Source organism: Argopecten irradians, chromosome 1 (assembly GCF_041381155.1).
Source record: "Argopecten irradians isolate NY chromosome 1, Ai_NY, whole genome shotgun sequence".
Classification (NCBI taxonomy): domain Eukaryota; kingdom Metazoa; phylum Mollusca; class Bivalvia; order Pectinida; family Pectinidae; genus Argopecten; species Argopecten irradians.
The window spans coordinates 30,311,752-30,338,057 of NC_091134.1; the positions used below are offsets into that span (position 1 = coordinate 30,311,752).

Sequence of the window (26,306 nt, forward strand, 5' to 3'; positions counted from 1 at the left end):
ACTGTTCTGTTAGTCTCTGTGTATTCCCTCAGTCGTGTTCTGTTTCTAGTCATTTCAACGTCAGGTTGGCATTACATCTAAAAATTGTACTTAGATTAGATTTTGATTCTTAAATGGCGTGTGCTAGACATGCGGCTGAGAGGGTACATATGCACACTGTACTTACTCTTGAAATTGGTACTATTTTTTCAGTCTCTATATGGAAACCTTGGAAAACTCAAGTTGACCCCATGCCTATTTAATCGAGCCGAGGACGTTTTGGTTAAAGGCAAGCAGGGTTGGGGTCAATTACATTGCAATGTAATTAATTACAATTACAATTACTTGGTCAAAACTCAATTACAATTACAATTACAATTACTCAGTTTTGTAAATGTAATTAATTACAATTACAATTACATTCAAAAAGTAATTAATTACAATTACACATTACATTTTCTTAATATGTTTTTTATATGTTTATACCAAGGATTTATAAGTGAGATATACATCCTTGCATATATACACATTTGTATAATCTTGCACTTTAGCAGTTATACAGATATAATAAGTCGATATCAGTAAATTCTGATAGAACATATGTTCAATTCACATAAACTGCAAGTTACAATTGAGTATTGGTAGGGTGTATTTGTTTTAAATGTAGATTTTTATTGGACCTAGCAGTAATATTGTCAAATGCGTCAGCTTTATGTACCAGGTATTGATATTTTTTATTGCATTTTATCATCATTAGCATCTCAAAATCATCATCAGACAGTCTGTATCTGTCTGGTCGGAATACTTTGCCAGCAATTAACACTAAACAATCTCTCTACTGGAGCTGAAGTGGCTGGTATAGCTAAGTAGTTGCTAGCTAAAAAAGACGAATTTAGAAATTTGCAAGAATAATCTTTCCAGAACTTTAATGGGTCACAATATTTCTCTGCAATCTTCACTAAAGTCTTCTGTTAAAATTTTCTTGGCAGGGGCAGTGAAGACAAATCTGAGCTATCATCTATATTTTTGCCTTCATTAGATTTGCTAATTAGGTGATCAACAGGTGTTATATAAGCAAGACCTTTGTGAGTTGTAATCACAGGCTTTGTGTTCACAACTTCACACCTCACACCTAGCTTGTATATTGCTTGAGGGGTAAACTACAGGTAAAACAGGTCTCACATATGTTACCTGTTTAAATTTCTACATAGCCAAATAAATGTCATACATTCATTAATCTTGGTAATTATTTAGACATTAGTAAATATATAAATGTAATTGAAAAGTAATTGAAATGTAATTGTTAATTACACATTTTTATAATGTAATTAATTACAATTACAATTACATGTAATTGAAATATTTCTTAATTACAAATTACTTTCAATTACTTGAAAAAATGTAATTAATTGCAATTAATTACAATTACATTTTTAATTACCCCAACCCTGAAGGCAAGTGTATTATCGCTGGCCGACAATTATCTAGTAATCGTATCTCTTTTAAGGAAACAAAACTTTAAGTAATTTATAATGGAGGTGATAAGATTCAGTAGTAAGTTCTTCATATTGGATGTTTAAATCAATAGCAGTTCATCCCAGCAGTTAAACCTGCCAATATTATCAGGTTAAAAATGCCTAATATATATATTTGTTAAAAACACATAAAAATAAAACATTCTAGTAACATAGGCAGGTTTAACGCACTAAGTTTGTTATTGACACCGATTAAAACAAACATAACACAAATTGTCATCTTTAATCTTGTATGATGTTTATTTTTGATAAATCACAGTCATATTTGTATAACAATTGAATAACAATATTCCCCTGATTTTAGGAATTAGTACATCTATATCAAAAGAAGAAAGTGAATATCACAGATTAACAATTCTGGTTAAACAATACAAAATACTCTTCTATTATTGATGCAACGTTCACTGGCGTGAAACATGATAAATATATATTCCACACAGAAAAACGTCAATTACAGTTTATAAAACAAACAAAACACTTTATTTACTGGTAGTAAATAATGAACATTTGGTCAAAAGTTATGCAGCCATTGTAAAGTTTTCGATGTAAAAAGTGTAAAGAACATGCTATGTTGTAGTGTTAATGTATAGTACATAATAATAAACTAAAGCTTCATCTTCAATATTAAAATTAACCTTCACCTTAAATATCAAAATGGACCTCCTGCTTCAATAAAAAGTAACAAGAAGCCCATTGGCCTTGACGTAGAAGAACGAATATACGTACCCGGCCTACTATACCTTTTACTGCAAAGTAATGATTATGCAAACCATTATAAAACATTTGCTTGCATTTAATCGGACTTTTTTATATCGCTAACCTACTAGGCAATACAACTGAACCTCATCAATTTTTATCGAGATATTGTTTTTTTACATAATACACATGAAGTTTTTTTCTGAAGGGAATGTATACACTTAGTCCACAAATTGTGACTTTGACGTCTTGTGAGCGGTACGGTAGCTATTTAGAATGGTAGTTATGTTTGTTTTGGACAAAAGTAATATATAAATGCATGAATACGCATAAAAAATGGAAACCTACAAAAAAGTATAGAAAATTGTGGCCGAGTGAGGCAGTGTTCCACTAGGACACATAGGCACCATTTCGTACCATGCCGAAAGGTATAGTAGGCCGGGTACGCATATTCGTTCTACATGTACTTCAGATCACATACATTTTCTACACATTGCTACGTCAATTGATAACGCCATTTCGTCCGAGTATATGTATACATTCAGCTTATTTGTGCTTTTTGGGCGAGATGACTACGTACACGAGAATAATTCGGACAGCTTTTTCAAACTATTTCGTCCCATCAAGATTCTGGCAGTGCAAATTTGATTGGCCATTTCCAAAGGTCATCTGGACGTGACCCCTAATGGGATGTTGTCAGATCCTCTTATCAAACGTAGTAATAATAAGGATATGTATTTTAATCAGATTGACAGATGAAAGTGATTTTCCCAAATTTCTGAGCGTTAAATCTTTCTTTCAGTCAAAATTGGACTTCTACGCAAATTTTGACGTTCGTCGGAACAACACAGTCTGGCCTTACTTGACTAGAGTCGAAGGCGAAACAAAATGGTTCTGATTATTATATAGTATTATATATAGTACATGAAATAATTTTTTGTATCCTGCCACCACAACAAATTCATAAATTGTACAAAAGTCATATAATGCATTAAAATATATTAATTCTACACCAGGTCAGGTATAAATAACAACATGAAAAATATTATTTAGTTTATGTTGTGCTAGTCACCAAACAAAATGACTATGATAGACTCGTTTATAAACCCTGTATATTCAAAACTAATTAAAATGGAGTAAATCTTTGTCACTAGAAAAATATGTTACATGCATCACTTCGATAAATATCTTATTATGACATTTTAAGCATCATTTTACACTTTGCATTGTAAATAACAAGAATTTGCATGAACTTAACCATACCAAATTAAAGGGAGCTAAACTTTAATACATCAAATGACGGTACATTCACAAATTACGGTTTTAACAAGCCAAACTTAGATTTAAAGCATAGATTGAGAACGTGCGATATCTATAAGTTGTAGCAATCCAACATTCATTTTTCAGATATTTGTATCAAGTGTGAAATTGTCATATCAAGTTTATAAAACCCATTCGGTTAATAATATACTGTCTATGAAACACGGGAGTTTCGATATATTAAAACTGATGGTGACGTCACAAATATCATGTAAAAATATGACGTCATAATCACCATACTCACTGGAATGTGAGACTAATCGTTGGTAAATCATACTGTTACCCACCTCATTGTTTTGGTTTTTAAAAATTGATGTATTGCAGGATTCCCTATACTTAATTTATAACTGTAACAATAAATAGCAACACCCGTATCGCAAATGAGAGATGATCTCTCCATAGATTATATATACATCTAATTAATTCTAGGATTGTTTTATATGTATTTGTAAAATTATGAATACAAAATTTTCTCTGTAATAATTTAAACAATAAAAAATACATAGATAATAGAAATTCAGTAAGAAGACAAAGTATATGTAACACGAAAACAAATCAGGCGCAATTATGGAATGAGTACAGTTATAAGAATGTGATCAATTATAAGTACATCCTCTCACCAAGATGCTTTACAACGAGAGTTATGATGTTTGACCAACACAAAGATTTCAATATGACGCAACTCATAATTCAACATTATTTCCCCTAGCATTAGCATATCTCCATACTTGTTACAATAACTTGGACATATTCACCATAGCAACGTTTCCTCCATTATGATGATAATGTAACTAAAACATTCACCATGGCGACGTATCTCCATATATAGTGATGCTGCAACTAAAACATTTACCGCGGTAACATGTCCTCCATATCAGCTACTGTAAAAGCCACAACCGCCCACACAGCAGCACACAGGTTCATCTTTTCTGGATCCTGGACTGTCATTGTGTCACCTGAAATAAAATCAAGACTGTGTTATGTAACATCTTACTATTTTGATATTAATATAGGTTGGTAACAAGAAGCTGTCGCTATGTTACTTCGACATCAAATACAGATGTTAGGTTGGTAACAAGAAGCTGTCCCTATGTTACTGTGACATCAAATACAGATATTAGGTTGGTAACAAACAGTTGTCGCTATGTTACTGTGCCATCAAACATTGATGTTAGGTTGGTAACAAGAAGCTGTTGCTATGTTACTTCGACATCAAATACAGATGTTAGGTTGGTAACAAGAAGCTGTCCCTATGTTACTGTGACATCAAACACTGATGTTATGTTGGTAACAAGAATCTGTCGCTATGTTACTGTGACATCAAACACTGATATTAGGTTGGTAACAAGAAGCTGTCCCTATGTTACTGTGACATCAAACGCAGATATTAGGTTGGTAACAAGAGGCTGTCGCCATGTTACTGTAACATCAAACACAGATATTAGGTTGGTAACAAGAAGCTGTCCCTATGTTACTGTGACATCAAATACAGATATTAGGTTGGTAACAAACAGTTGTCGCTATGTTACTGTGACATCAAACATTGATGTTAGGTTGGTAACAAGAAGCTGTTGCTATGTTACTTCGACATCAAATACAGATGTTAGGTTGGTAACAAGAAGCTGTCCCTATGTTACTGTGACATCAAACACTGATGTTAGATTGGTAACAAGAAGCTGTCGCTATGTTACTGTGACATCAAACACAGATATAATGTGCGTAACAAGAATCTGTCGCTATGTTACTGTGACATCAAACACTGATATTAGGTTGGTAACAAGAAGCTGTCACTATGTTACTGTGACATCAAATACAGATATTAGGTTGGTAACAAACAGCTGTCGCTATGTTACTGTAACATCAAACATTGATATTAGGTTGGTAACAAGAAGCTGTCGCTATGTTACTGTGACATCAAAAACAGATGTTAGGTTGGTAACAAGAATCTGTCCCTATGTTACTGTGACATCAAACGCAGATATTAGGTTGGTAACAAGAGGCTGTCGCCATGTTACTGTAACATCAAACACAGATATTAGGTTGGTAACAAGAAGCTGTCCCTTTGGTACTGTGACATCAAACACAGATATTAGGTTGGTAACAAGAAGTTGGCTCTATGTTACTGTGACATCAAAAACAGATGTTAGGTCGGTAACAAGAAGCTGTCCCTTTGGTACTGTGACATCAAACACAGATATTAGGTTGGTAACAAACAGTTGTCGCTATGTTACTTCGACATCAAACACAGATATTATGTTGGTAACAAGAAGCTGGCTCTATGTTACTGTGACATCAAAAACAGATGTGAGGTCGGTAACAAGAAGCTGGCTCTATGATACTGTGACATCAAACACAGATGTTAGCTTGGTAACAAGAAGCTGGCTCTATGATACTGTGACATCAAACACAGATATTAGGTTGGTAACAAGAAGCTGTCGCTATGTTACTGTGACATCAAACACAGATATAATGTGCGTAACAAGAATCTGTCGCTATGTTACTGTGACATCAAACACTGATATTAGGTTGGTAACAAGAAGCTGTCACTATGTTACTGTGACATCAAACGCAGATATTAGGTTGGTAACAAGAGGCTGTCGCCATGTTACTGTAACATCAAACACTGATATTAGGTTGGTAACAAGAAGCTGTCACTATGTTACTGTGACATCAAAAACAGATGTTAGGTTGGTAACAAGAATCTGTCCCTATGTTACTGTGACATCAAACGCAGATATTAGGTTGGTAACAAGAGGCTGTCGCCATGTTACTGTAACATCAAACACAGATATTAGGTTGGTAACAAGAAGCTGTCCCTATGTTACTGTGACATCAAACACAGATATTAGGTTGGTAACAAGAAGCTGTCCCTATGTTACTGTGACATCAAACACAGATATTAGGTTGGTAACAAGAAGCTGGCTCTATGTTACTGTGACATCAAAAACAGATGTTAGGTCGGTAACAAGAAGCTGTCCCTTTGGTACTGTGACATCAAACACAGATATTAGGTTGGTAACAAACAGTTGTCGCTATGTTACTTCGACATCAAACACAGATATTATGTTGGTAACAAGAAGCTGGCTCTATGTTACTGTGACATCAAAAACAGATGTGAGGTCGGTAACAAGAAGCTGGCTCTATGATACTGTGACATCAAACACAGATGTTATGTTGGTAACAAGAAGCTGGCTCTATGTTATGATACTGTGACATCAAACACAGATGTTAGCTTGGTAACAAGAAGCTGGCTCTATGATACTGTGACATCAAACACAGATATTAGGTTGGTAACAAGAAGCTGTCGCTATGTTACTGTGACATCAAACACAGATATTAGGTTGGTAACATGAAGCTGTCGCTATGTTACTGTGACACCAAAAACAGATGTTAGGTTGGTAACAAGAATCTGTCGCTATGTTACTGTGACATCAAACACAGATATTAGGTTGGTAACAAGAAGCTGTCACTATGTTACTGTGACATCAAACACAGATATTAGGTTGGTAACAAGAAGCTGTCGCTATGTTACTGTGACATCAAACACAGATATTAGGTTGGTAACAAGAAGCTGTCACTATGTTACTGTGACATCAAACACAGATATTAGGTTGGTAACAAGAAGCTGTCGCTATGTTACTGTGACATCAAACACAGATATTAGGTTGGTAACAAGAAGCTGTCACTATGTTACTGTGACATCAAACCCAGATTTACACACTTTACATTCCTACCAATATTGATCTCAATTGCAAAGTTGAAACTGCAGAAGAAGTTTGCAATGTGTTTTTCGAAAATAGTGGTTGTGTTTGCCGCATTTCGGACCAACCCCAAAAAGGATCATTCTAAGCAATATTCCGCTCAATGCCACTAGAGGAATTTAAAAATAAGTTTAAAATGAAAAAGTTTATGGACAGCAGATGACACAATGCACACAATGACAAATGAAGCACAACCACAGCCTTTGGGTTATATGACCTAAAACTGTCATGTCCTTGACATGCATTAGTGTACCATACACTGAGCTACCTACATATACAATGGTGCCCTGGTTTGTTCTTGGAATACCTACCGTTGGTATGGTGGTAGTAGAAGTAAGTGGACTCATCGTTATATAGACTAGAGCCAGGCACGCCTTGTGACATCCACATAGCTATGTCTGTACCATCAGCCCCTTTTATCAGTTTACTAGCGTTTATTGGTCGTAATAAATCTACGACAGACTCCATGATTTCTGTAGCTTTTTCATTGCCTGTAATAACAAATATTTATAACCCACATAGTACATGTACATGATATAATGTGACACCTACAAATTCCCTACCGGATATTTTTAATTAAAATTTTTCATAAAATTTTTTCATAAAAATAACCAATATCACTGAAATAAGATTATATCTACACTCGGAATCTAGAATCAGAAGCCTCTATTATGTTACAATGGCAACGGGGGTTTTCCAAAATGATACAGTTGTCTTTTGCAAAATCTATTCTTCAAACTTAATAAAAAACATAGCATAATTTTGACTAGGTATTTCAGAATAGATGTTGCTCTATTGAAAAAAATATGCACTTGTGCATCTAAGCACCCACTCAACACCCATGTTAGGTGCCAATGAAGCCTGACACATAGATACAGATCGTAACCAAATAAGTCCCTCACTTCATTTAGAGCCATAATAAGATAAATGCTTTTAAATGAATCATATAGTGAAAACAATCAAAGAAAAGTGCTCGAGTAAAATTTTTGCTAGAATACTTAAAATATATTTTTTCAAGGTTCATTAACAACTAACAAGGTTACAAATAAATCACCAATCATCAAAATTGTGCTTTACCGCAAACAAAAATGTAACATTCCATATACATATTTGTGGACTACCTATGAATCTCCAATAAAATGTGAAGCACGTAAATAGAAAAACAGCATTCATCTTAAAGAGATTTCACTTTGTATTGTGCATGGTATTGATGTCTAAAGGCCTTTTTGATAAAGCGATAATTATGTGTCCATAAGTTCCTTTGTGTTGAAGAGACCTTATAAACGGAAATTTTAATACTTACCAGTGAATTGTATTCCATATGGATGGAAGGTTCCTATATCTGACTCCATCACCATATCAAATTTACTGACGTCGTCCTGGAAACACAAATTACATGGCTGATAAACTGTGGTACTTACACAAATTATCTTCCTAACCAAATTCTTTTCCCATTAGGATAGCACTCAATAAATTTTTTCTTAAATTATTAAAGAATTAGATGTTGTATTCGATTTCTCTTTACCTTATGAGCTTGGTAGTATGCTTCAGCTCCAATTCCTCCCATTTCCTGAAAGTACAAAGTAGGTTCTCCGTTATTGTCCTTTGGAAACACCAGTATTATTCAACAGTGTCTCAGTTAATAGTCAATATAAGTAGATTGTACGATATTGACTCTATAATGGATGTCCTAAGACAAAAGTACTGTACCCTTGTCTTAGGACATTCATTATAGAGTCAATATGTGTAAATTGTACCCTTGTCTTAGGACATCCATTATAGAGTCAATATGTGTAAACTGTAACCTGGTCTTAGGACGACATCCATTATAGAGTCAATATGTATAAACTGTACCCTTGTCTTAGGACGACATCCATTATAGAGTCAATATGTGTAAACTGTACCCTTGTCTTAGGACGACATCCATTATAGAGTCAATATGTGTAAACTGTACCCTTGTCTTAGGACGACATCCATTATAGAGTCAATATGTGTAAATTGTACCCTTGTCTTAGGACATTCATTATAGAGTCAATATGTGTAAATTGTACCCTTCTCTCAGGGCATCCATTATAGAGTCGATATGTGTAAACTGTACCCTTGTCTTAGGACGACATCCATTATAGAGTCAATATGTGTAAACTGTACCCTTGTCTTAGGACGACATCCATTATAGAGTCAATATGTGTAAATTGTACCCTTGTCTTAGGACATCAGTTATAGAGTCAATATGTGTAAATTCTACCCTTGTCTTAGGACATTAATTATTGAGTCAATATGTGTATATTGTACTCTTGTCTTAGGACATCCATTATAGAGTCAATTTGTGTAAACAATACCTTTGTCTTAGGACATCCATTATAGAGTCAATATGTGTAAATTGTACTCTTGTCTTAGGACATCCATTATAGAGTCAATATGTGTAAATTGTACCTTTGTCTTAGGACATCCATTATAGAGTCAATATGTGTAAACTGTACCCTTGTCTTAGGACGACATCCATTATAGAGTCAATATGTGTAAATTGTACCCTTGTCTTAGGACATTCATTATAGAGTCAATATGTGTAAATTGTACCCTTGTCTTAGGACATCCATTATAGAGTCAATATGTGTAAACTGTACCCTTCTCTCAGGGCATCCATTATAGAGTCAATATGTGTAAATTGTACCCTTGTCTTAGGACATCCATTATAGAGTCAATATGTTTAAACTGTACCCTTGTCTTAGGACATCCATTATAGAGTCAATTTGTGTAAACAATACCCTTGTCTTAGGACATCCATTATAGAGTCAATATGTGTAAACTGTACCCTTGTTATAGAGCATCATTATAGATCAATGTTTAAACTGTACCCTTGTCTTAGGACATCCATTATAGAGTCAATTTGTGTAAACTGTACCCTTGTCTTAGGACATCCATTATAGAGTCAATATGTGTAAACTGTACCCTTGTCTTAGGACGACATCCATTATAGAGTCAATTTGTGTAAACTGTACCCTTGTCTTAGGACATCCATTATAGAGTCAATATGTGTAAATTGTACCCTTGTCTTAGGACATCAGTTATAGAGTCAATATGTGTAAATTCTACCCTTGTCTTAGGACATCAGTTATAGAGTCAATATGTGTAAATTCTACCCTTGTCTTAGGACGACATCCATTATAGAGTCAATATGTGTAAACTGTACCCTTGTCTTAGGACGACATCCATTATAGAGTCAATATGTGTAAATTGTACCCTTGTCTTAGGACATCCATTATAGAGTCAATATGTGTAAACTGTACCCTTGTCTTAGGGCATCCATTATAGAGTCAATTTGCGTAAACTGTACCCTTGTCTTAGGACATCCATTATAGAGTCAATATGTGTAAACTGTACCCTTGTCTTAGGACGACATCCATTATAGAGTCAATATGTGTAAACTGTACCCTTGTCTTAGGACATCCATTATAGAGTCAATATGTGTAAACTGTACCCTTGTCTTAGGACATCCATTATAGAGTCAATATGTGTAAACTGTACCCTTGTCTTAGGACGACATCCATTATAGAGTCAATATGTGTATATTGTACCTTTGTCTTAGGACATCCATTAAAGAGTCAATTTGTGTAAATTCTACCCTTGTCTTAGGACATCCATTATAGAGTCAATATGTGTATATTGTACCCTTGTCTTAGGACATCAATTATAGAGTCAATATGTGTATATTGTACTCTTGTCTTAGGACATCCATTATAGAGTCAATTTGTGTAAATTGTACTTTTGTCTTAGGACATCAAATATAGAGTCAATATGTGTAAATTGTATCCTTGTCTTAGGGCATCCATTATAGAGTCAATTTGTGTAAACTAAACCCTTGTCTTAGGGCATCCATTATAGAGTCAATTTGTGTATACTGTACCCTTGTCTTAGGACATCCATTATAGAGTCAATTTGTGTAAACTAAACCCTTGTCTTAGGACATCCACTATAACTTGCATTCATCATTAAAATGTTTACCCTAGCCTTGTCCATGGTTAAGCTGATTGATCATCCTTCATTGTATATCTTGAATTATTCTTGTTCACTTTCTGAAGTCTCATCCTACTTAATCTTGTCCATATTCAAGTTCTCTTTCTGTGATCTTTAACCCTACCTGACAATAGTTTATCTGTATGACTTTCATCCACTGTTGTAATCTAGTCTGACTTTGACTTCTGGTTGATAATATAATTTGATTTATCTCCCCTACTTGAAATCAAATCAGTTTGGAATTGTTTAACTAACCTCTGTGTCAATAATGAATCTGTATTACTTATCTCCCCTGATTACAGTCAATATATGTCCCCCTTATATATGACCAATATGTACTGCTTACCTCCCCTGATTGTAGTCAATATCTGGTCCCCTTATATATATGACCAATCTGTACTGCCTACTTCCCTTGACAACAATCAATGTCTGTCTCCCTTACCTCTACTGACTGGAGTCTGGTTTTTCTTATCTATTATGATTCTAAAGTGCTTACCTCCCCTGTCCACATAATCATCCTCATCGTCCGTTTTGGTCGAAGTCCAAGTTGGGAGATCAAGGACAATGCCTGTTACGATAAAACAATGTTAGAGTCTTATGACAAAGGACCAGATATGAAATGCAATGTAAAATACTGTCAAAATTTAAAAAAATGCCATTTTAGACATTCACGTAACTTTGATGATGTATAACACAGTTGTGTAGTTGTGAAATCATGAATAACAATCGACTCATCAGTTTAATAGAACATTACCTGCCAAGATATAAAAGCGCCCCCACCATCATCCATGGCTCCTTGACCAACATCCCAGCTGTCTAAATGTCCTCCAAAAAGCACAACCTGCAAATATCACAAGGGTTTAATTGACTCACTCTAACAGCAAGATCAATGTTACAACAGTAAATAAAACACATCTCTTCCAAAAACCATAGCCGTGACATGCTCAACTGTGACCTTGACCCACATCAAACCTGGCCAGGACACGACACAGCTGTGACCTTGATCCACACCATATCATGACAGAATATGACACAGATGTGACCTAGACCTATATTTTACCTCATCAGGATATGTGCTGCCCACCACCTCTGCTATAGTGTTCCTTGATTTGACTGGAGGAAGGTTTTGGGCTGCCATTTTCAATTCTACCACAATCCGCTCGCCTGCATGATATAAAAAGATGTTGCAGCACTGGAATACACTCTCTTCTTCTTTATTTGCTGTTACCCTTATAGTGAGATAGTAAACCATTACCATAAATATTTAGACACTAAATAATATTGCTAAAATTTGAGTAGTGGTCAGACATTAATTAAAAATAATGTATAGATTGATTTTTCAATGAGCATTATACATGGCTAAAGTGAAGTAAAATACCAGAAACGAACATGCCTGGATAAGAGATTTTTTTCCTTATGAATGTTACTAACATATCATATCAGAAATGATTAACTGCATGTTAAAGACATTTCATGAATTTTGATCAACAGAGTTAATTCCCTTCGTTGAGTACTAAGTCAACGATTTTTAGGTATATTTGGAGCTAAATAAGGCCACTTTCCCTACCCTAGAGAAAATTTGCTGTATTTTCTCAATTTAACGTAAATGTTTTCCCAAATAAAGAAAAAAAAATCTCTAGAATATACAAGAAAGATGCAATATATAATGTATTATTTTCCAAATTGAAAAGGTACAGGCCTCTGAAATTATTGGGTAAAAAAATCACTGCAAGTAAGCATATAAGGGTGTGTTCCAGGGTAAGGATAGATGTACAAATTTATTTGTAAATGAAAAGGATATTTCTAAAAAGAATAATATCTTATAAGCATTTAAAATTTTTTCAGTTGATGTGTCAGTGACACACAAACAATATGTATTCCTTACCTCGCTGTTGCATTCTGTCCATCATCTCAGCATCCTCAACAGTAATACATGCTGTAGGTATCTTATTTACACCATCTGCATAGTCCTGTTAATATAATAAACCAAGGTCATGATTGTAAGGGTCTTTTTTGGCTGTGCTCGAATCATCTTCATTTTCATATCAGAATGCCTTCGTATATGGGATCATGACATTACTACAGAATTATACATGACATTTTATTGCTTAGCATTTTGCCAAGTAACAGACATGACATCTTTCACATTTGCCAAAATATAATCCAGTCGACATATTTTTCTTTCTATCATCATTGTGTATTCTACAGTTATCAGACTTCTGCTGGCACACTCAATAACATATGCTCATATCAAACTAGTAGGAATTGACAAAAACAAAAATATTCCATATAACACACAGGTTATGAAATTAACAATTATAAGATCCCATAATTCTTCACAGTTACTTTTACATAGTATCCAATACCTGCATTCCTGTATGTGGACTGTAGACAGAGAGAGGGGTGACACTACGTATCAGAGTAGCCACGGCCCCGTGAACAGCCGCCCTCGACGCCCCGTTACTACGGTAATCCACAGACACACCATAACTTATCCATTCCTGATTAAACACAACTATCTTCCCATTCACCTACAAACAAAACCTCCATCTTTATAGACACTTTCATGGCAATGTAACAAGGTCTGTAGATTTTTGCTTTCAAAATGCATCTCTAGGTCTATTGGTTTTTTTCTGAAGTAGGAAAAAGACACTGATTTTCATTTGCAGTTTTTCTGATCATCAGTACATCAGGTTACTATTTCTATACTTCATGTGATGTTTCTTTCAGTTGCGATTGTACAATTTATACTACATGTCATACTGAAACATGTTCTTTTATAATGTAAAGGTAGGACAGATGACCTTCAATCAACTTGTTTTCAAATTAAAGTTTCATTTATCCTGTACATACCTGCTTTGCATGTTGCTCAAGGTCATCCCATGACCTTACTACAATGACCTCTGCCTGAATACCACTGTCAGGTGTGCCCACACTGTAACCAAGACCTAGCAGGGCTAGCTTCTTTCTTCTAGGGGACAGCATTTCTGCCGACTCATCTCCTCGCACCCAATGAGGTACCTGTATCATTTATAGGAAATAACAAAATATGTAGCTAGAAAAGCACCTATAACATTACACTATTTCAAGCAAAGAAATGCACCATTAGGCTGTTCTGTTCTATTTAAAGCATTGTTTTTGATGATTATTCAGAGGAAAATTGATAAGATTATGTCATACCTAGGAACAATTTGACATCCTATGTCCATTATACCTACTTGTAGACAATTTGACAACCTATGTCCATTATACCTACTAGTAGACAATTTGACAACCTATGTCCATTATACCTACTAGTAGACAATTTGACAACCTATGTCCATTATACCTACTAGTAGACAATTTGACAACCTATGTCCATTATACCTACTAGTAGACAATTTGACAACCTATGTCCATTATACCTACTAGTAGACAATTTGACAACCTATGTCCATTATACCTACTAGTAGACAATTTGACAACCTATGTCCATTATACCTACTAGTAGACAATTTGACAACCTATGTCCATTATACCTACTAGTAGACAATTTGACAACCTATGTCCATTATACCTACTAGTAGACAATTTGACAACCTATGTCCATTATACCTACTAGTAGACAATTTGACAACCTATGTCCATTATACCTACTAGTAGACAATTTGACAACCTATGTCCATTATACCTACTAGTAGACAATTTGACAACCTATGTCCATTATACCTACTAGTAGACAATTTGACAACCTATGTCCATTATACCTACTAGTAGACAATTTGACAACCTATGTCCATTATACCTACTAGTAGACAATTTGACAACCTATGTCCATTATACCTACTAGTAGACAATTTGACAACCTATGTCCATTATACCTACTAGTAGACAATTTGACAACCTATGTCCATTATACCTACTAGTAGACAATTTGACAACCTATGTCCATTATACCTACTAGTAGACAATTTGACAACCTATGTCCATTATACCTACTAGTAGACAATTTGACAACCTATGTCCATTATACCTACTTGTAGACAATTTGACAACCTATGTCCATTATACCTACTAGTAGACAATTTGACAACCTATGTCCATTATACCTACTAGTAGACAATTTGACAACCTATGTCCATTATACCTACTAGTAGACAATTTGACAACCTATGTCCATTATACCTACTAGTAGACAATTTGACAACCTATGACACCATTATACCTACTTGTAGACAATTTGACAACCTATGTCCATATACCTACTAGTAGACAATTTGACAACCTATGTCCATTATACCTACTAGTAGACACAATTTGACAACCTATGTCCATTATACCTACTAGTAGACAATTTGACAACCTATGTCCATTATACCTACTTGTAGACAATTTGACAACCTATGTCCATTATACCTACTAGTAGACAATTTGACAACCTATGTCCATTATACCTACTTGTAGACAATTTGACAACCTATGTCCATTATACCTACTAGTAGACAATTTGACAACCTATGTCCATTATACCTACTAGTAGACAATTTGACAACCTATGTCCATTATACCTACTAGTAGACAATTTGACAACCTATGTCCATTATACCTACTAGTAGACAATTTGACAACCTATGTCCATTATACCTACTAGTAGACAATTTGACAACCTATGTCCATTATACCTACTAGTAGACAATTTGACAACCTATGTCCATTATACCTACTAGTAGACAATTTGACAACCTATGTCCATTATACCTACTAGATTTTATTAGTAGACAATTTGACAACCTATGTCCATTATACCTACTTGTAGACAATTTGACAACCTATGTCCATTATACCTACTAGTAGACAATTTGACAACCTATGTCCATTATACCTACTTGTAGACAATTTGACAACCTATGTCCATATATACCTACTAGTAGACAATTTGACAACCTATGTCCAGTTATACCTACTAGTAGACAATTTGACAACCTATGTCCATTATACCTACTGTACAATTGACAACTTGTAGTAGACAATTTGACAACCTATGTCCATTATACCTACTAGTAGACAATTTGACAACCTATGTCCATTATACCTACTAGTAGACAATTTGACAACCTATGTCCATTATACCTACTAGTAGACAATTTGACAACCTATGTCCATTATACCTACTAGTAGACAATTTGACAACCTATGTCCATTATACCTACTAGTAGACAATTTGACAACCTATGTCCATTATACCTACTAGTAGACAATTTGACAACCTATGTCCATTATACCTACTAGTAGACAATTTGACAACCTATGTCCATTATACCTACTTAGTAGACAATTTGACAACCTATGTCCATTATACCTACTTGTAGACAATTTGACAACCTATGTCCATTATACCTACTTGTAGACAATTTGACAACCTATGTCCATTATACCTACTTGTAGACAATTTGACAACCTATGTCCATTATACCTACTAGTAGACAATTTGACAACCTATGTCCATTATACCTACTAGTAGACAATTTGACAACCTATGTCCATTATACCTACTAGTAGACAATTTGACAACCTATGTCCATTATATGTAGACAATTTGACAACTATGTCATTATACTACTAGTAGACAATTTGACAACCTATGTCCATTATACCTACTTGTAGACAATTTGACAACCTATGTCCATTATACCTACTTGTAGACAATTTTGACAACCTATGTCCATTCCATTATACCTACTTGTAGACAATTTGACAACCTATGTCCATTATACCTACTTGTAGACAATTTGACAACCTATGTCCATTATACCTACTAGTAGACAATTTGACAACCTATGTCCATTATACCTACTTGTAGACAATTTGACAACCTATGTCCATTATACCTACTAGTAGACAATTTGACAACCTATGTCCAGTATACCTACTAGTAGACAATTTGACAACCTATGTCCATTATACCTACTAGTAGACAATTTGACAACCTATGTCCATTATACCTACTAGTAGACAATTTGACAACCTATGTCCATTATACCTACTAGTAGACAATTTGACAACCTATGTCCATTATACCTACTAGTAGACAATTTGACAACCTATGTCCATTATACCTACTTGTAGACAATTTGACAACCTATGTCCATTATACCTACTTGTAGACAATTTGACAACCTATGTCCATTATACCTACTAGTAGACAATTTGACAACCTATGTCCATTATACCTACTTGTAGACAATTTGACAACCTATGTCCATTATACCTACTAGTAGACAATTTGACAACCTATGTCCATTATACCTACTTGTAGACAATTTGACAACCTATGTCCATTATACCTATACTAGTAGACAATTTGACAACCTATGTCCATTATACCTACTAGTAGACAATTTGACAACCTATGTCCAGTATATCTATGATATGCCATATATTAGCCTACTTGATAGGATGATACCCAAAACACTGCACCTAAATTTACTTATGAGAGTAAATCTATGGATGATTTTGTAGAAATATTTCAGGATATTTCAGAATGAAGAACATTTGAGTTTTATATTATCATTGTGATCTATTTGTGAGTTGCTTCCCTGTAAAGTACATTCTATTTGTAATGATAGTTTGGCAGATAATTGGTACTGAGTAAGAACCATGGCTAGCTATCTCATTATCTATAACAGATTTCTAAGAATCAGTATGTAATAGCAGGGACGAGAAAGATATCTATTTCCATTTCTATATATAGAATCATATAACAAAAACTAAAAGTGTTATCTTATCTCACCATAGCTTCTTCTCCATGAACATTTTCCAAACCATCTTCTTTTAACTTTTCCAGTAAGTAATCTGTGTAAATCAATGTGATACATCATTTTATTTCAATTATCCAATTTACAAAAGGCATTGTTAAATCTCCAAAAGCTGGGCTGTTTAGTAGAGTAAATATAATATACACTGTTCAGTCACTTCATCTAAAATCCAATATATCAATTCAAATTTCAACAGGAGAAACCAATAATTGGCAGTCAACTGATCTGGCAACCATTTACACATATTAGACCACAAGAATGTGACTCAGCAGACTTGGGGTAATTGTAATGAATTACAATCAATTACAGGCTTCCCATGTAATTGGATGTAATTTGTAATTCAATTACATGTAAAATTTAAAAAAAAACATATATATTTTTGAACTTTTTTTTTAAATACTTATCTTTTGCTTACATGTACATAATGTACATGCAAATGTATATAAAACTTAACAATTTAACACATATTAAATAATATTATATTAATTATCAAAAGTGGTTTTTAGGTTTCATGACATACTTTACATAAAGCATACCCCCGATTTGAAAATAATGATGGGTCTGCTTAGGTAAGAGTTCATGACTCAGAAATGGAGGCTTGAGTGTAGTGGAACATATGACACCACTTTCCAACTGGAACTTTATATGATCTACATCTAGAACTTAAGTAACAATTTAAGCCAGTTATATTGGGATCTTTATAGTACTATTTCTTAAAATATTAATCGTAGTAATTTTTATTTCCCAACATTGTAAAACAAGTCATATCTGTTAAACCATGTCTTTGATGTTTGGGTCTAATTGAAGTTTTAATGTGGACGACCACAATAAAACCCCTTGAAACAACCTGTGTTTCCACTACACAAGCCAATCACTAGTAACTAGATATGGTTAGAAAGCATGAAACCTTTTGGAAGTTATACTATGTAATACAGGAATCCGAAAACTGATTTGATCACCATAGAGTGTATCAGATAATCATAATGAAATCTAAATAAGAATTGATCATTACCTATGGAATTTTCCAGGTTTTGTGACCCTACTATCCGACTTCCAAACTTATCTACAAATGTAGCGAGTCTATTGTAGGACTGGTTAGCAGCTGGACCTCGGACAGACCTCTCTATGATTTGGTCAGCAATTCCTGGTCAACACACAGAAAAAACTATCTATTTTGTTCTTTGTTACTAAAAAAATAATCCAATTAGCGCTGCAAAATATTGTATTTTACTTAGGAAGGTCAAATTATAAAAAAGTCTAAATTTGTTTAATCAATAACAGCTGTAAGTTTTACATACCAGACACACACACATATTGGAAACTGTAAGTTTTTGATCATTTCGTAAAATGTCATTGACAGTTATTAGACATCTGGCAATTAGATATAAGTCAGTTAATTAATGCCTTTCCTAATAGTCAGTTAACCAATGCCTTTCTCAATAGTCAGTTAACCAAAGTCTTTCCCAATAGTCAGTTAACCAATGCCTTTCCTAATAGTCAGTTAACTGATGCCTTTCCCAATAGTCAGTTAACCAATGCCTTTCCCAATAGTCAGTTAACCAATGCCTTTCCAAATAGTCAGTTAGCCGATTCCTTTATGCCTTTCCCAATAGTCAGTTAACCAATGCCTTTCCCAATAGTCAGTTAACTGATGCCTTTCCCAATAGTCAGTTATGCCTTTCCCAGTCAGTTAACTGATGCCTTTTTCCAGTTAACCAATGCCTTTCCCAATAGTCAGTTAACCAATGCCTTTCCCAATAGTCAGTTAACCGATGCCTTTCCAAATAGTCAGTTAACCAATGCCTTTCCCATAGTTAGTTAACTGATGCCTTTCCCATAGTCCAGTTAAGATGCCTTTTCCCCAATAGTTATTTAACCGATGCCTTTCCCAATAGTCAGTTAAACTGATGCCTTTCCCAATAGTCAGTTAACCGATGCCTTTCCCAATAGTCAGTTAACTGATGCCTTTCCAATAGTCAGTTAACTGATGCCTTTCCCAAAAGTCAGTTAACTGATGCCTTTCCCAATAGTCAGTTAAGCCAATGCCTTTCCCAATAGTCAGTTAACCAATGCCTTTCCCAATAGTTAGTTAACCGATGCCTTTCCCAATAGTCAGTTAACCGAATGCCTTTCCCAATAGTAGTTAACTGATGCCTTTCCCAATAGTCAGTTAACCAATGCCTTTCCCCAATAGTCATTAACCGATGCCTTTCCCAATAGTCAGTTAACAGTTAACAATAGTCAGTTAAGGATGCCTTTCCCAATAGTCAGTTAACCGTATGCCTTTCCCAATAGTCAGTTAACTGATGCCTTTCCCAATAGTCAAGTTAACCAAATGCCTTTCCCAATAGTCAGTTAGCTGATGGCCTTTCCCAATAGTCAGTTGACCAAAGTCTTTCCCAATAGTCAGTCAACCAATGCCTTTCCAAATAGTCAGTTAACCAATGCCTTTCCCAATAGTCAGTTAACCAATGCCTTTCCCAATAGTCAGTTAACTGATGCCTTTCCCAATAGTCAGTTAACTGATGCCTTTCCAAATAGTCAGGTTAACTGATGCCTTTCCCAAAAGTCAGTTACCGATGCCTTTCCAATAGTCAGTTGACCAAAGTCTTTCCCAATAGTCAGTCAACCAATGCCTTTCCAAATAGTCAGTTAACCAATGCCTTTCCAAATAGTCAGTTAACCAATGCCTTTCCAAATAGTCAGTTAACTGATGCCTTTCCTAATAGTCAGTTAACCAATGCCTTTCCCAATAGTCAGTTAACCAATGCCTTTCCCAATAGTCAGTTAACCAATGCCTTTCCAAATAGTCAGTTAACCAATGCCTTTCCCAATAGTCAGTTAACCAAAGTCTTTCCCAATAGTCAGTTAACCAATGCCTTTCCAAATAGTCAGTTAACCAATGCCTTTCCCAATAGTCATGAAGTCAACCAATGCCTTTCCAAATAGTCAGTTAACCAATGCTTTTCCTAATAGTCAGTTAACTGATGCCTTTCCCATAGTCAGTTAACAATGCCTTTCCCAATAGTCAGTTAACACCAATTGCTTTCCTCATTAAACTCTTTTTAATTGGAATATCCTGTGACTTTATTGGAGGTGGATGAGTTAATCTTCACCTCTATAGCTCATTATCTCTCGTCTCCAATCTTCTAGTGGACGCTCTTTGTTTCCATGTGACCATCTACTGGGAGAAATTCTGAATGCATCTTCAATGACCTTGAACCTTTCAAACTTAAGAGTAGCAGCATAGGAAGGACTGCTAAAATTGATAGCTGGAAAAAGATGCAATACTTACTGTATAAACTGATATATAAGTGACTATTATGTAATATGGAATCCATTTAAATTCAAAGCTGCATATAGGCACATTACATGTACAGTATGTAGATCTTATACTAGAGCCCAGAGATAGAGGGCTTTAGATAAAATATTGCTGATAAATCGATTTACTAATTTGGCTGAACCATTGTCATCCAGACATCCAGAGGATGAAGGCCTTAAATTCAATCTAATTACAATTAGACTTGTTATTCCGCTCCCACTACATAACGTAGAGTATTGTAGTGGGAGCGGAATTATAAGTCTAATTTTAATTAGATTGGCTTAAATTAGACATCAAGATATCTTGACTACTCTTACAGGGGAATATGAAACTGTCATAGAAGCAGATATTGTAGATATTTAACAATATGGACACTGTGTACAACTAATAATGAAATTATAATAGCTGAGTGATCACTTACAATAAATCATCAAAATGACAATCACCCTTGAAGGAATAGAGTCCATCATGACTGAATTTGTACAGTAAATCTGAAACAGAAAAAAATGTTTAGTGTATAGATTATGTATATATTGTCTGAGGCTCTATTTTCACGCAAATCAATAATCGCACACTTTGATTTCCGTATGACGTCATTTGCGCAGAAAGTGATGACGTTACCTTCCCGCCTATTTTTTGATAGTGTGGTTGTTTATTCCTTCCCATTAAAAAATGATGATGAGAAACGATCCACTAGTCATTATTTAACCTGCAAATACAGTGTTTGTAATTTGGAGATCAATTCTGTAATGCTATTTTAGTGGAGTAGTTTTTAGCCTTAAAATATTTATAAAATGTTGCTAGCAACTTTATAACTGCGGAAATATCATCGTCAGGAATGCTTTGGGTTACCTAACTGTTAAATGGACGATTGTATTAATTGTAACAATTTTTATGGATACTTCAAAGTACGGTGTTTCTTATTTCTAACGGAATAAATATTTTTGTCATTTCTAAATTTCATTAAAATAACTCAAAATCCTATTTTTTTTTCTTTTATCGAAGCCATGAAATGTCTTACATTCAAAATAGAAGCAGAATTTACAAACTATTTTAAAACTTTGCCATTTTTTTTTTAAAATGTAGGAAAACGGTATAAAACGGACATTAATATAATTTCCACATCTCTTGTTATTTTCTGTTCTATCTTGAACCAGAATTAATCTATTTTTCATGGATAAAACCAACAAAATGAAATAATATATTTATATGACATAATCTATTTGTGAACCGTAGAAATGTTGTTTTGAGGTTTGTGAAAAATGAGGATGTTGGCAACTTGAATGTATTTTTGATGTATCATTTTTGACACCAGCTAGGTATACATGTAAATATAGAACAAGGAAAGAGCTTAAAAAGGCCTTAATATACATATCAGCATTGGATAAATGAATGTGGATTAAGATAAGTTTGACTTTCTTTTATCTATGTATTTTTTATATCACGAATTTTCAGGTGCTTGAAAAATGATACCTCTAGGATACATAAACTGCTGATTTTTTAAAAATTATTCATTTTATTCATTTTTTTTTTTCCTCTTTTTTTTTTTACTATGAATGTATAATACAGGTGATTAGCATACTCAATGACTACTTTGACTTATTATTAGCACTTACATTCTTGATCCTTTGCATTTGATACAGTACATTGTAGGTATTTAATTCATCCAGGCACTTACATATGTACATATATAAATGCACATTCACATAAATATCCATGGTAACGGAGATAATGCCTATCATTACATGTACATGCAAACACTCAATCAACCAACTCCAATCAACGGCATACAAAGAGGATTCCTGTTTTCATTGATTCCTGTTTTCATTAAAACATAATTCCTAAAAAAATGCCATTACACAATCAGAACAAATTGTACTTAAACAAACATATAAAGCTGATATCAGATATTAGACTGGCTACCAGTCTCTAGAATATTAAACAAATCACTAAAAATTGGCTTGATTATTTTTGTCTCTACTACATGCCTGATTCTAGAGTTTTAAACTAGGGGGAGATAATCTAGTAAAGAACTCTGCTGAGAAAGTCTTATCAGCAACTTAGGGTCTGGTGGCCAGTCTAATCAGATATGTAAACACTGTAGTCGGTGGAGGTGATTTCGTGTACGCCGTCCCCGATCCCCGTACCAGGAATTATGTTTATTACATATTACTCGACAATAAAATAAGCTACGATAATAATTGTGGTACGGTTAGATTTGGAATCCAATTTTACATCACTGTGTCAAATATCAACGCACAATTTTCTTTATTTTTCTCATAATTGCAAATATTCGTTTTTCAAGAGGTGATTTCTTGTACGCCGCAATCAACCGTGAAATTTCATTAATTTTGATGCATACTAGCTATTTAAAGGCTTTTCATAATATTTGTTGTATTCTTGTAATCAATTATGCATATATGATTGATATTGCAAAGGAATTTTAAAGATTTCAGTTGATACATATGAAAAATCTTGCTTTTATCATGTATCACGGCGATGGCGTACAAGCAGTCTCAAGATCCCCGAACCCGTACCATGGGAGCTAACTCTAATTGATTGTAGAACTCTTAGCCATATACACTGTATACCTAACCTATGTATATATGTTTCCAGACTCAACGACGAGGACGTGGTTCTACTACGAGTCCATTTTCATTTTATTTTTATGTTATATCGTCCTACTTATTTTGAATTGTCTATTAAATAACTAACTTATTACAATCTTAAGTTATTTGACGTTTATTTATAAATATTTTACAATATTGCCACTGTTTCTGTATCTGTAACAAAGTAATAGGTTAATCCGTAATTGTTTTATTTATTTTATTACGAGCTGTTTTGCTTTACTAAGAGTATGATTAGGTACATTTGCTACATTTCCAAATAAAGTTATCCCTAGAAAAATGCAAGTTGGAATCGTCAGAAACGCATCTATTGTGGAACCATCTGTTACAACCTGCATCACACGTAACCATATCGTCGAAAACATTGGAGAGATGACAACCATTTGCCTCACAATCCATGAAGATGTCGAAGACTAAATTTGGAATTTGTTTTTTCTTTCTGGATTTAATGTGTTTCTTAGGAAATTTTAAGAAAACCCCTTCTGAAATGCAATTAACTAGATGTTGTCTCATACAGTCTGTATCATAATTTGCTTCTTGTAACCCATTATAACCGTTAAAGCAGTATTCAACTAAGTTTGCAATAGCGAAAACCCCACAATCTACCACTTTAGTTTGTTGCTGGATATTTGGAACAATAGTTTTAACTGATTTCCTATCTTCCCCATACGCTAATGAAATCTGCATTTCTAGCGAAGCTGGCAAATGACCCTTTTGTTTTACATTACCTACTAAACTATCAAGTAAATAAATATCCCCATCGTCGTTCTCTTTTACTGAAACTACCCAATGATCCTCACCTGTATGATGAATTTGTGCTGCTGGCAATATGTTCGGTTTCATTTTTAAAGCGTAATCCCACCTATTGTTTTTTAACACTGGAACATAACCTGTATCATGCATTCCGCCTATACTTGGAAATTGTTTTTGTAATAAATCTTGAACATAGCACATTGTGTTTCCGCACAGTTTTTTATCCATTAAAATATCACTTTTCTCTTTAACACTTATGGTACTTTTACCGTTATCCATCCAGATACGTTTTGTTTCGGTTACTGCTGGTTTAATTAGTGTTGGCCTATCGTCAGAAAGATCTAACATTAACTCGCTAACCTTAACCTTGTGTCTTTTTGGTAATGATAACCTACTTCTTTTTTATTGCTACTACCTACAGGTTGACCACTGATATCTTGTTTAATTTGTATATCAATTTAACTATCTTGTACTCCCAACGATGTTTCTTTGAAGCGTTAATACTTATCTAATTATAATATAAAATTACCCAAGCTGATGATGCGACCAAGAACGACGGTCCGTAATTGTTAATAGGTTAACCACATCATCGTCATTAACCAACTAATTACCATGTAACTTTAATCATTGTACGTGTGGGAATTTTCACCCTATCATTTAAATCATTTTAAAAGATATAGTTCATTATAACAATAAATGTGAATACTTAATTATAAGACATTTAAATAAAATAACTATTAGATTATAACTATAAATTTTAAATAAGCACGTTATACCAAAATGTAAATAAAAATGGACTCTGTATACATGTAAAGTTCTACATACAACTGTATATAAGTATACTAGAGTTAGCTCCCGTGGTACGGGTTCGGGGATCTTGAGACCGCTTGTACCGTGATACATGATTTTTCATAATTTTTCATATGTATCAACTGAAATCTTTAAAATTTCTTTGCAATATCAATCATATATGCATAATTGATTACAAGAATACAACAAATATTATGAAAAGCCTTTAAATAGCTAGTATGCATCAAAATTAATGAAATTTCACGGTTGATTGCGGCGTACAAGAAATCGCCTCTTGAAAAACGAATATTTGCAATTATGAGAAAAATAAAGAAAATTGTGCGTTGATATTTGACACAGTGATGTAAAATTGGATTCCAAGTCTAACCGTACCACAATTATTATCGTAGCTTGTTTTATTGTCGAGTAATATGTAATAAACATAATTCCTGGTACGGGGATCGGGTACGGTATCGGGGACGGCGTACACGAAATCACCTCCACCACTGTAGTCTACATGTAGCTAATTATAGCATGCATGTGTACTTCTAGTTTGAAGAATTTTGAGAGATTGTATTGAAGGCTGCCGTATACTGTACCTGTAGGCCGTGGCAGCAAGTGGAACGTCGCATACAAATATTGACATATACGTTGTTAAAACGCTTTAGGCTGCTGCAAGCCCATCATGAACAATTCAAACGTTCAAAAGACTTAGT

General features: G+C 34.2%; 1 protein-coding gene across 1 annotated transcript; it reads right to left on the bottom strand.

The window, feature by feature from the left end:
- Positions 1 to 1,727: 1,727 nt before the first annotated feature.
- LOC138323705 (carboxypeptidase Q-like) lies at positions 1,728 to 26,297 on the bottom strand. Its single transcript, XM_069268505.1, has 15 exons — positions 26,190 to 26,297; positions 21,843 to 21,912; positions 21,216 to 21,371; positions 19,112 to 19,243; positions 18,075 to 18,136; positions 14,159 to 14,326; positions 13,672 to 13,836; positions 13,191 to 13,275; positions 12,366 to 12,469; positions 12,060 to 12,146; positions 11,802 to 11,873; positions 8,817 to 8,861; positions 8,595 to 8,670; positions 7,603 to 7,782; positions 1,728 to 4,486 (listed from the first exon to the last, which is right to left on the bottom strand). Exons 1-15 carry the CDS (start codon positions 26,220 to 26,222, stop codon positions 4,380 to 4,382), a joined length of 1,542 nt encoding a protein of 513 aa, XP_069124606.1. The 5' UTR covers positions 26,223 to 26,297; the 3' UTR covers positions 1,728 to 4,379.
- Between the last annotated feature and the right edge of the window lie 9 nt (positions 26,298 to 26,306).